Here is a 13,167-nt window from a genome sequence, read left to right as displayed (position 1 = left end):
GAACTAGCGAGTTGACCATTTTCTTACCAAGAGACATCTGCTGGCAGGAGTTTGTACTTCTAGGCAAAATAAACCATGAAGTACGGATAAATAAAAATATGCGATTTGTCAATTGAAAATAAATAAGTGCATAACAAACCGGACACAAAATCACGTAATTATATTTGTCTTCCAAATACCAAATTAAATATAACTCATAACAATCGAACTCTGACAACAGAAAAGCACCAAACATTAGGTAGGTAGGCTTTTGCGAATCATGGAATCCGCAAAAATAGGTAGGTACCTATTTGGCATTTGCGACATTGGTGTCTGCTGAAGATGCTTGTTTTGTAGCTGTTTAGTATTCATCATTGATGGCTATGAATAAATCCACAATTCGTAAGATATAAGATAACTCAAATTTCAGCAAAAGCAAAGATGCGAGACATACCACTTCCAAGGCCATACCGCAAGTCAAGTTTGCATCTCTAATAAAAATAAAAATCAATCGTTTCACATTTCATGCTTTTTAGGATGAATATTGAATAAATTTTCATATAAAAGAAATACTCAGGAAGAAATTTGCAATAAATGTCAAAACATTTGAAAATTCAAGCATTAAATTATTTTATTTCAAAGGCGGCGCCGCAAAATATTGTAAACTTCCTTTTGAAACAAGCACGATCGTGGTTAGTGTGCGGCAAAACCCATTCTACTATTTTTTGTATTTATTAGGCAGTGGCGTACATTTAGAAGTGTTTTCGTAGTTTTTTTGTGTGTATTTGATTCTTGAAAGCATTGTTTTGCTTACAATGGCACTGCCCCGCAGCTTTATATCCGGTATCATGATACCGTCTTAAACGTCTACAATAAATCAACAAAATGGAAGGACATAAACTCAAAAGTTTCTTTATGATATCAAAATGCCACAAGATGTTAGTGGAGGTGATAACAGTTGTAGCTGGTACATGTTCTTCCACTTAAGATTGGTTTGTGGTGGGTATCTGAAATGGTCCTGATGCTCCTCAAATTTACCATCTTCTAATTTTTGAGGGCATTCTTTCATGTATGCCAAAGTTTTATGCACAACGTCCTCCCTGTGGCCAAGTGGATAAGGCGTCTGTCTCCTAACTTGGCAGTGAGTTTGCGGCCAGGAAGCTCCATGTTGTTTGACCTGCACTCCTATATTTAGCCAGCTGGCAACTGGCGAGAGGGCCACACTAGATCTGGGAGGACCATGCTGCCTTATACCTGCGGCACGTTGAACTTTTGATCCAAATTATCACCGGACGAGGGCAAGGCGGGGTGGCAGGTCCGTGATTTCATTCCCAACAGGCACTGCTTAGCGGGGCACCCTGGCCCATAGCCACTCATTCATCCATTCTGACAAAATAAATAAAAAGTATGTGACTACCAGGTATATTGGTGCTTCAGTTTCTTGGAATTATGTAAACAAATTCAAGACATGGAATGAAATTGAATTAATACTTCTGAAGCTATAATTCTAAATCTGAAGTATGCAATTTGTTGATATTTTCAGCATTGGTATTCAACAGGTATAAATGCTAAAGTTACCTTAAAAGTATGGCAGGCTTACTCTAGATTTTATTTAATCAGTGTTGGTAAAGCTGGTGTTGCCATTGGCTGTAGGTATGGAGTAGGTTGTAACTTGTAGGTTGGTAGGTTGTAGGTCAGTAGGTATGGTGGTTAGTTCAGGTTTGGTTGTTTTTATTGTACTTCATCTACACAATAACTGGTAGGTGCTGATGCCTGATGGTAACACCAGCTTTACTGATACCATTTCATCAGTTGTTTTCATTGCTTTGCTGTAGCACCTGTAAGGTCTAATTCATTGAATTTGCATTAGCTGTTACCTTGTTATACTGAAGTGCATCACTGGCTGGTGATAACTATTTTATGTGCAGGCATCTTGTTTGTGACTAAGGTTTTGTTAACCTTTCAGGTGAGCCACCATGACGAACCCCAAGGGATACAGGCGGGGTACCCGCTATATGTTTGCCAAGCCCTTCAGGAAACATGGAGTTGAACACCTTTCCACCTACATGAAGGTCTACAGGGTCGGTGACATTGTTGACATCAAGGTGAGTCATTTTTGTTATCTTTTTCTGATACATGATCACCCCATGACTGACAGTAAATTTAAAATTATGAATCCTTAGCAGGAAAACATTTAAACATGTAGGTACCAAATCTAAAGTTTCTTAATCTTCTTTTCATTCATTGTATTGTTTGCATGAATCATTGTATAGGATGCAGGTGTTGGCAAAAAGGATTAAAAGTAACTGAAGAAGTACAGGTAAAACTAGTATATCATGGACTTGTATACATATTTGCATTTTATAGTTGTCTGATGCTTCTTAACTTGTCACTTACCTATTAATTTTGCAAATGGCATTTATGGTGTGGGCCTTGGTGCGAATCACCAGTTAGGTCAAGTTTCAGCACAATTAGCAGGTGTCAGTCCAGGCTTGTTGAGATATAACAAGTTGAACGATTTGCACACCCCTGATTGGGCATGTGACATTCCTCCAAATGCACCATAATCTGATGCATGTATGGTAGGTATAACTGAGTGGTTGGGATGATGAGTCAATGGCTGCCTGATATGTTAGCCACTAAGAAAGTTCACCACGTTGGGCTGGCCCATGTAGGAGCAGATATTCCTGCTAAGTCATGCATGACTCAGAATTGTGCCCCCCCCCCCCCACTCATCCTGATGGCGGCGTTCTATTGCTGGTACCTCGTTATTGTTCTCTCCTATCAAGATAAACTTATGATTTTTCACCAGGGTAATGGAGCGATCCACAAGGGTATGCCACACAAGTGCTACCATGGCAAGACCGGCCGTGTGTACAACGTGACCCCCCACGCCGTCGGCGTGATCGTCAACAAGAAGGTGCGCGGCCGCTACATCGAGAAGCGCATCAACCTGCGCATCGAGCACGTCAAGCACAGCAAGTGCCGTGAGGACTTCCTCAACCGTGTGAAGAACAACGCTAAGCTCCGTGCGGTGAGTTGAAGTTTTTTTGTAGTTTTTAAAACAAGAGGTCCTCACATTGCTATCACATTGTGTATAGCAATGTGAGGCCCTGTGTATAGCAATATTGTGTATAGTTCAGATATACACAACATGAACGTATTGGCTACAGGACAGCTACATGGCCATGATTAAGCCTAGACCACATCCAATAGATGTTGCTTGGATCTTTCCCATCCCCCCCCCCCTCAATCGGTGCAAAGTGCCGAGGCATACGATTGTACATTGCCGTTACTAATAACATTTGCATTAGCGACAACGTCTCTAAGGTTTGGCATCTGGGGAGATGCCAAGATCGTAATACTACCTACCTGCAAGTAAAAGTGACTTATCGCGACGTTGCAGTCTTTCGAATTGGAAGTTCATTGTAAATGCAGGTTAAGTAGCGCCATCTACCTGATCTACCGTTTGCAGCTGTGTCCCGTAATGATCACGGAATTTCACAGCCATAATAATTTAACGATGCCTGGTCATCCTCAGGAGGCCAAAGTCAACAAGACCAGCGTCAGCCTGAAGCGGCTGCCCAAGCCCCCGCGTGAAGCGCACGTCGTGAAGACGGCCGACACCACCATCCAGGACGTCCGACCCAAGCCCTACGAGTTCATCATCTAAGTGCTGTCACTATTACACGAAAATATACGTCGGTGAGCCACCTGCTGCCTTTCGTATGCCTCGTAGTTGTGCCAGAACAGCTTGGGATGTAGACGCAGACACGGGGAATGGGGATCGCGTCAGGGGCTTGCGTGAAAACTCCGCTGCTGCTGAAGTCGGCCAGGCTATGAAAGGGAAAGCATTTGCATTCGAGTCCCATCCCATTAGATGGGGATGGTAATCGCTTGTCTCTTTCCAATCCATTCTCCACCAGCAGCTGCACTCGATGGTGTTCAGGATTGAATCGGTCCTGATGTCAGAGTACTTCAAGCACCTCGTGATTGCGTTTAAAGCGCTAAGGACATGGAATCGACAATAGCGCGCTTTAACCATCGCCGGCCGAGGGGGTGGGCGGGTGCCGCCCCCCCCCCCCATAGGTTTTTTTCGCGATAGCTCCGAACACACTGGGGATAGAGAGCTGAAACTTAGCATACCTGACCTTTGATTCAAGGCGGATCTTTTGACACCAACCGCATTTTCGGGTCAGGGCAGGGTCCTCTGCACGGTCTTCAGATGTCGCAACTTCGCAATGCCCTCTTTGTCAGAGTAGCTTTCACAGGGAAATGAAACTTGCAGGATCAAATATCCATTACGAGTCTCGCAACTTGTATATCGGATTTTTCCTTAAGGTCATATGAGGTCAGGTCATTTTCGTGACCTCACCATTATGTCATTGGGGAAAATTGAAAAATGAAAACTGCTCTTCAGGCGCCGGGAACGATCTCCAACTATCTCAAGCACACAGAATCGTGATTTGATGCACTCTTTGCAAGGTTACATGCGTCAGTTGTGCAACGCTGACCTTACGCGACGTCATTTATGACGTCGTTGGGGTCATATTAGTTTTTCATCAATAACTCCCGATCAAATTGAGCTAGCGAGTCGGGAAAGCCACCAATGGACTTGGGAAGACCTGCCGAATCAAATGATATGCGACATGACCTACTTCGACCAATTTCGTGATTTGGGGGCGCTGACCTGACCGTGACCTGAGGTCAACACCCTAAGTTGACCTCACCCAAACAATAAGTATATCATTCGAAGCGCCTGAGCGAAGCGAACACGATGCTGCCAAAATGGCGGCTCTGCGGCCGTTTTTGCGAAGATATTCACCAAAAACGGAAACGTACCTTAGGGCACTTCACCTGAACTCAGAGGTCACCGGTTGACCTAGGACCTTAAAATCGGCTATCAATCTCTGCGTCTCGTAACGGCGCACACGCTCGTTTTTTCCGCAACGCGCTAGCTCCACCAGGGGCGAAACGGCGAGGGGGTCGTAACCGCCCGCCCCCCCCCCCCCACCCCCCACCCCCACCCTCGGCCGGCGCGTTTGTAGAAAACCAATAGGTCCGGCGAGGGTTAAATTGGGGTGCCGTTACAGTAATTTAATTACAATATGCCGTACCGCTTCTCATGAAGAAGCAATATCTGCTTTTGGGGGCGACGCGTTGTGGCAGTCTGATGAAGTGCAATTACTTGAGGTCAACACTCGAGGCGTTCGTGTTGCGGAACGTCAACGGGATATTTTGGGATAACGTCAACGGGATAATTCAGATACGCCCCTCCGGCCTCCAGAGTTCAGGCCCTTGGAAGATTCCCTGGGTCAACAACACTTGACCTTTTGCTGATCGAAAACATTCTGCGCGCACATACCCACTTCAAAAAGGCCCTTCAAAGGGGCTGCCTGGTTGGCTTTGTTTGGGCGCATAGCAACCAGTGTCCACTGTTTCTGGTGATTATTTGTTCGCATCTACTGTCCCTTGAATATGGTAACGCAAGGCGCGTGAAGCCTGAATGAAAAATGAAACTTTGGTATCATCCGCTCATGTAAAAGTAAATCCCTAGTATGGTTCCACACTGCGGTCGACGACATAGGTGGGCAAGGATGCCAAAGGTGTCAAGTGTGCCATGAAAGCTCGTGTGGGCAGTGTTTGAATAACTTGGGGTAGGTATGAACTAAGGAGAACCCAAATGGTGGTTTGTTACATTCTTCGGCTGAAAGGCAAAACTTTGGCAGCGGTGGGATTCGAACCCACGCCTCCGAAGAGACTGGTGCCTTAAACCAGCGCCTTAGACCGCTCGGCCACGCTACCACTGATGTTTAGAGGGCCCACAATCTTTTGTGAACCAACGGGTGTTGGATTTGGCTTTGTGGACCCCCATTCCCACGTCTACAGGCTTGTTCTGTCAAGGGCCCTGGCTTCCTTGGCAACAATCTCGCCGCCCTCAACGCCGCATTGTGAGGGCAGCTACTGCAGGTGGACTTGCCGGCACTGGGCTGCCAGTCCTCTAGGCTGTTGTTATTGTTCCCCTCAGGGCCGGCCTGTAGCCCTATGAGAGCCGCTCCGGGCAGCCGGTTCACCTCTGAGGGAAGCAATGATGAAGTTCTTGACATGCAGTAGTAGGTTCTCCAGCAGGTGGCCTGTTGGGGGTACGGACCGCGTGATCTTCCCCGTCCGGCCACCATGACGCGATGAGGGCCATGTCGTCTTCGTCGGTGGGTAAGCTGTCGCTCCACTTCCGCGTGACATGGCTATCTCGCTGGTGGTAGGGGGAGCTGCAACAGGGCTAGCTGTCGGTCAGGTTAGGCATTTGATTCAAGTGGATTTCAGTTCAGTGCCTACCGACAACGGCTGGGTGAGGGCTGAATAAATGCCTGACTGAGCTGTTTGCGGTCAGGCTTTCTTCAGCCTGACCGCAAATAGTTTTTTTCATAATACATTTCAGATCGTCATTCCTCGTTGTTCCGGACAAGTGGCACCCCTTCCATTTGCGTGTCGGCTCGGAATATGAACTTCACGGGAGAGCGAGCGCCCTCTGGGCTGTAGTGCTGCTTCAGCTCAGCACGGCACAACACAAGCGCCGGCCGGTAGGGGGCCGTCTCGTGGCCGCTAGAGGGCCGTACCAGCGAACAGTACTCACTCAGCTCACTGTTATAGCCTATGGCACCACACTTGGTTTTGGAAGGTTTTAACAGCATATAGGACAGAATCGGCTCGAGGGTACAGACCTTGTAAATGTCGACGAAAAGGTCATCCTTGTGTACAAAATCTGGGCACATTCACATACACGATATGCATGACAAAATGGAAACTGGAATGGCCCAGATTCATGCCCAAGTCGCCTTCGTGCGACCATTCGTGTCGTGCTGTGGCATGAACAAAATAGCCATGGACGGCCTCCATAGAACTGAAGAGAAGAGCAAAGCTTTGCGGCCGTGGTAATGCGTTGAAGAGAAATCGCTCTGCCCTTTGAAGCAATGTGGCGACGTGGCGTGGGCACTTCAGCTCAAATGTGCCCCAGTCTTCCCTTTCCCTCAGTCAAATTATTTACGCATTCACTAGCGAATCCGAGGGGGATAGTGGCATTTAGGGCAAATGTCGCCGTCCCAGCGCCCGAAATCGTTGAAATTTGTCGTTTTTGTAGAATGGAAAGAAGACCAAACAGCTTTTGTTCGGACGAGTTTGCTTTAAACTGCACAGCATTGCGAGTGGTACCGAAATCAGAGTTTTCACAAATTGGAGAACCTTTCTTTGGGGTATTCTCACGCAGTGTCCGAGGCCGTCTTTCTGGATTCGCCTGTGAGCCTACTGAAATCAAGTGATATCTATAAAAGTGCAATGACACCAACATACCTATCCACGTGGCGCCAAGTCCACGCAAAAAAAAAACGCTTTAAGGAAATTCTGGTGAAGTTGCAATCGCCAACTACAGCGGATGCGGAACGCAATGACAAAGACGTGATTTCTTTTTTCATTCCTGTAAGGAATATATTTTTTCATCAGATCAACATACCTTAGCATCACAATGACAATCATCCGCATGTTTCGCGAGTGCAATTATTATTTAACGCTACAAAGGTAAAAAGTCAAGCGTTCATTACCAACACAGCCAAGTTTCACTGACACATATAATTGGACCGCGGACGTCACAGTAGTTGTACCATCACAGAACAGCGCATCGCCAGTTTCAATGTCAACATTAATCCAGCACGCGACCACATCTGACCAGAGAACATATTTTGTTACATTGAGCTACACTCTAACACAGCTCGAACAGGTATCACAGGAAGAAGTGGGATTATGGAGTGGGGAAAGATTGTTGAAGAAAGAAAGATTGGAAAGATTGTTGAAAGATTTGGAAGATTGTTATATTACAATCTATCGACTCGAGACATCTCCTTGTAGTCAAAAGCTAGTTTACAATATTTGGTTTATATAATATATAGACGTGTAAAATATGTACATTCAATATGCTTAATGACATAGCTTTTCTGTTTTCATCGATAAAAAGCTATTATTCATTTTATATTTTAAATCAATCAGTAACAACACAATGAAAGAACTTGTGTAATATCAGAGTTCAGACTAGAAATAACAACGACTAGGATAACGGATCATGTTGACTAGGATCACAAAAGCACGATGACCTGTAAACGCAGGCGTTAGTACCACCTCAATAGAAGGCACGCCTGAATTGATGACTCCTAAATTCGTGACCAAATTATCTAGGACCATAGATACTTTAATTTAAGTGGTTGAGTAAATCCATTTAACAATGTGTCAAACTTTAAATGTATGGGAAGGTGTGGAAAATACGCCAAAAGGCTAAAATGACGCCCACTTCGGTTCAAACAAGCTTACAGTCAAAGATACTGGGGTACCATTGAGCATTACCCGGGAAGCGGCCCTGTGGGAGCTGTCGTACATACCACTCGGAGGCCCGCGTCGTCCACCAGGCAGACGCATCGGTCGATCCACGCTCCCTCCGGAAGGGTCGCGGGTCAGCCGGCCAGGCCAACCCGCTGAGCTGCCGAAGGCGGCGTCCGTCGGCGTGTCCAGCAGGCGCGCTGGCCAGTCCAAGCGTACATACAACATGCACCAACGGGCCAGCCATGTCCTACCCATACTTCACGAAAATCCCTCCGGAGATAAGGCACCGCACAGGACGGCATTTCGCCGGACGCTGGCAAGACTACCCCAGGGCGACATATACAAAAGCTACCAGCATACTAAGCAGAGGAGCAGCTCTAACGCACTAGCTTTACGGAACCATGCGGTGGCAACCGATGTCCGTACCATCACTTGCGGTTGTAAAGTTTCACACGTGCAACGCAAAATCAATCACTAACTCGCGCAAACAGAGGAATGACAAGCGGAATGCCGCACCCCTCAATGACCATTAGATCTCACAAATGTAAGTACGATACACATTTCGTACTTGTTGGTATAGCTTCGACGCGGGTGCTGATGTCGAATACATGATCAACAGAATCAACGCTAAATACAACGAAAAATCGGGTCCTACGCAGCGGTGGCTGCCGTCCTCCCACCTCCGGACCACCTGGGGACCTGAACAAAGCAAAAAAAGAGAACGAGTCAACCGTCAATATATCACCGTTTGCAACCTTCGGTGCATCTCGAAACCAGACAAATACGTCAAACTAGCATCGGAAATGCTGATCTGGTATGGGAATAAATTGTTACGATCTCTAGCATAACACATCGCCCCCATAACAAGGTGCATATGTCACCACCATGTGCCCATTGATATGTCGACACCATGTGTCCATTTAAGAGTTAAATTTGGTAAAATATTTGTTAATTTCATTATCCATGGCAATCTTTTAAAATGGTTTTGTAACTTCGTTCCATAGCGTGACGGTTTCAAACTAGGTACTGCCGCGTTTCTGTTTGTTGATATGGATCAATAAAAAGTGTGCGTGATGCAGCCAGCCTATTTCAGTACTTAACTCACCGCGGTTGCGAGCATCTTAGTGACGAATTATTGTGATGACCATCTGGATCGGACAGCGACAGTGCGGGCACGGCTGTCGGCGGCGGCGGCGGCGCTCGGCGCAGCTGCCGCAGGCAGCGCGGCACGCCTCCTGCCTCCCACGCCTGCCTCTGTGCAGGAAGGCGTGGTCGGCCGGCCTCTGACGGCAGATCAGGCAGAGGTCGCCGCTGGCCCGGCGAGCACTGTGAGGCGGCTCCATCGGGGCGCCTCTCGCCGCCCCATCTTCAGCCATCGGCTGCCCCGGAAGACGACCCTGCAAACAAACAAGCGTTCATGTTCCCTGATGGATCTGAAAGTGCACGGGGGGGGGGGGGGGGGGGCAGCCCATCGCTTAGTTGATGAGTGGATGTTCGAACGATATCGGCATCATTTTGAAAGAGCAGCTGGTCACCAATCAGGCACTTGCCGAATTAGAATACGGCCGTTAGCGTCCTAGCAATCTTGGCTTTATTTTGGCCAAAGACGTAACATCAAGATCAACCCCTATTTTAGTGTTATTTCCATCATAAGCATCTGTATTCTAATAGTAGGTATGCGTTTTTGACTTGGCACAGAGTCCAATTACGCACAACAAACGTAAATGCTTGAAAGATCCCCTATTAAAGTGACCATCCCACCTAAACGTTAGTTTTTAGTTGAAATAGCCAAAATGGGGTCCCTGGCTTGCACTTACCGGTTTGAGCACTCACAAAATCGAGAAATGCCTCAAATCGAAAATATCTAATTTCAAAGTTGCAGCACTTGGATTCAGGGGTTTTAATGCATTAGAAAGCCCCCTCTGAATGTGTGACGTCAGCGTAGATTTAACGATTTTAAATCTTTTACTAAAACGTTTGGTAGCACGCGGTGGTGTATGCTGCTTTGCGCGCAACAAGTGCCGCACTTTCAAATAAAGTCGCTAGGAACAGCGGAGATCCTAAAAAAGTAAACAAAAGTTAAAGTCTAATATCTTGAAACCGGTGAATATTGTTCGATGAAATTTGGTAGATATTCGGTTTCGCTCTTTCTGAACAGAGCGACATCACTTTCATGCCAATTCATTAACTTTTTAAGGTGGGAGGGTCCCTTTTAGTCTCACCGCGTTGCAGAGCTGGCACAGCGGGACGCTGCCCGGATTGAGATGGCCACAGCCCGGACGTCTGCAGAACCAGGCCCGCCGCTGAGGCTCCGTGTCGGATGATTCAGAGTCGGCCTGGTCACCAGAGTCCTCGGGTACGGCAGAGATGGGCTCGTAACGCGGGACCCAGTCCGGCTCATCCGACTGAAGGGGCAACGTGTGGTGACTCAATTATACCTCGACGAAATGGCGACAGGCAGCGTGCGGTACTTTCTCATGTACAAATGCTCCCCCAAAAGCCAGGCGATATGCATGCAGGATTGTATTCGCCCAGTGACTTCCAACTTGCAGGGATGATTACTTTGAACATATTTATATTGGTCACCCATGATTCCCTATTACTCCACGTCATAAACTAGGTATAGCTTGGTTACATGCAGTCGAAATTGTGAACTATATACAGCATCAGTACAATCACGTTCGAATATAATAAAAATAGTGCTTTCACGTAGAAAAATGATCCGAATCCCGGCACCACAAACAAACCAAACACCGTAAGTTCTGACATTCCTACCGCGGTGGTGTAGGACTGTTCCTCGCTGAGATCGGCAAGATCATACTCGAGGTATGAAGTAGGGTCGGACGGCCTGCTGGTCGCAAGGCTCTGGTTTGGTCCATCGGATGGCTCTAGATGAGATCGATCTGTCAATAAAACACCTAAGACTTTAATAACCTTTTTGACAATTTTTCGCAATTTTTGCGTGCAGTAGATTTTCAATGTTAGCAAGCAAGAAAACAAGTCATAATTCCTTAGTTTCAGCCTGAATCATGTTAATGTAGTCTTATGTTATGTAAAAACAGGAGAGTAGTGGTTACCTGTTTTATCAGACACATGCGTGGCGTCGCTTCCCGTAGGGTTGTCGCCTGACCGGAGCACACTTGGAGGCTCAGATGCAGCTTTACGCGCAGGGCGCTGCAGGTTAGGACGGGAAATGGGTAGAGGATCAGATATGGATAACATGTCTGTTGCAGAGGGAGAATAGCTCCGCCGAGCGCCGTTACGGTTCGCGGGCAGCCGATTTTCATCGTCGTCCACCTCTGTCAACCTGAAAGTTCCCCTTGTGTCATTGCCCATTGCGACATAATGCCACTAACAATAAAATAAGACCTTAATGTCAAAAGTGAGTTAAACAATCTTCCGAGGCGGTGTTTCACGGCAGCTGCTAGCACGCTGCTACCACGCTGCCGGCGCGTTTCGCGGGCTGACGTCATAGTTCGTGGTCAAGTCACTCAATGTTGGGACGTCCGAGTTTGTTGATGTCTATGGAAACCGAATTAGCCACGTATGCTGGTAGCGTGCTAGCAGCGGCCGTGAAACACCGCCCGAATGCCAACATGATGTGATTACCTGGGAAGAACGGGTTCTCGGTTGCGGCGACGAGCGACGGCGTCATCCCGTCCACCAGGCCGAGGTTGGATGTTCCTGCCGCCATCCATTCTTTGAAGTTGAAGTTGAGTATTGTGTTGAGTGTTGGGTCACTCAGTGGTATTGTAGCCAATTAAGTCCAGCTGATGCCCAAGTTTCACTGTAAAATGGTGAAAGGGAAGTGCAGGTGGGTGGCCTGCACGAAACCAACTGTCAGACGGTGTGACAGGGAAAAAATGAAAAATCACTGGCATTGGTATACTAGGCCACTACATGACGGTACTTGACCCCAGATGAAAACATCACTGATTCATCACAGATGATGCCTAAACATTAAGTGTTGGCCTCACAGATGGACATCCCACAATGATGAGAACCACTAGGAGGATCTGAGAACTCTTCACAGCTACAGAATAGGAACAGGATTTCACTGTCACCGGACCTTTTGGTTTTCTACATTCTACATTGGCTGAGGGGGACCTCTGCCACGTTTTCAGGATAGGGGAGTCAGACACGAACATGCACATTCTTACACATTAGGCTGCACTATGGAAGTAAAATTATTGGGGGAGGGGTCTGGACTTCCATGACCCATCGGTGGCACAGCCTCTGAGTAGACCCCCCCCCCCCCTTCGCCCCAATTGAACTAGACAGTCCATAGGCGGCGGAACGGGGAGGGCACCGGGGCACCGTGCCCCCCTTTGATTTTGGCATTTTAACATTAGCCCTATGGGCGTTGCATGGAAAGAATGGGACCAAAAGTCGGCGGTGCCCCCCTTAATTGAAGGTGTTCCGCCGCTACTGCTAGACACGCAAAAAAACGAGGGGTGTATCATTACAAGATGCAGTGATTTGACCTCGATTTTTAGGTATCAGGTAAATTGGTGACCTTCGTGGTCAGGTTAACCCGCGCCGGGCCGGGGGGATGTTTGAACACCCCCTGCGGTTTTTCACAGATATCTCAAAAACGGCTTGGCACACCTGTTCGTGCATCTTTTCCGCACATGTTAGGTTACGTCACCAGTCACCTCACCTCAGAAAAAAAAATAGAACGCTCGTCATAGCTACACCGAGTGAATGATTGCCTTGAAACTATCAGCGATTGATAAGAGTAACAGTATCTATTAAATATATATCTCGGAATTTTGATATCGGTGACCTAAGGTCAGGTCAATTTTGCGGCCTCTCCATTATACC

At 47.1% G+C, this 13,167-nt stretch overlaps 1 protein-coding gene and 1 non-coding gene across 5 annotated transcripts; one reads left to right on the top strand and one right to left on the bottom strand.

Annotated features, from left to right (window-relative positions):
* Positions 1-601: 601 nt before the first annotated feature.
* On the top strand, positions 602-3,692 carry LOC122385294 (60S ribosomal protein L21-like). Of its 4 annotated transcripts, none has more exons than XM_043373445.1 (4): positions 602-671; positions 1,946-2,084; positions 2,792-3,013; positions 3,521-3,692. In XM_043373445.1, exons 2-4 carry the CDS (start codon positions 1,956-1,958, stop codon positions 3,650-3,652), a joined length of 483 nt encoding a protein of 160 aa, XP_043229380.1. In that variant the 5' UTR covers positions 602-671; positions 1,946-1,955; the 3' UTR covers positions 3,653-3,692. The 4 variants fall into 4 exon arrangements, with proteins under 4 accessions (XP_043229380.1, XP_043229389.1, XP_043229399.1 ...); XM_043373454.1 differs by lacking the exon at positions 602-671 and adding an exon at positions 674-706; XM_043373464.1 differs by lacking the exon at positions 602-671 and adding an exon at positions 1,405-1,538.
* Positions 3,693-5,702: 2,010 nt separating this feature from the next.
* Positions 5,703-5,784, bottom strand: Trnal-aag. Its single transcript has one exon. It is a non-coding gene; the product is annotated as a tRNA-Leu (tRNA).
* Between the last annotated feature and the right edge of the window lie 7,383 nt (positions 5,785-13,167).

Source organism: Amphibalanus amphitrite, unplaced genomic scaffold, assembly GCF_019059575.1.
Source record: "Amphibalanus amphitrite isolate SeventyFive unplaced genomic scaffold, NRLGWU_Aamphi_draft 000015F_arrow, whole genome shotgun sequence".
Lineage (NCBI taxonomy): Eukaryota > Metazoa > Arthropoda > Thecostraca > Balanomorpha > Balanidae > Amphibalanus > Amphibalanus amphitrite.
This window is presented reverse-complemented; position numbering and strand designations above follow the sequence as displayed.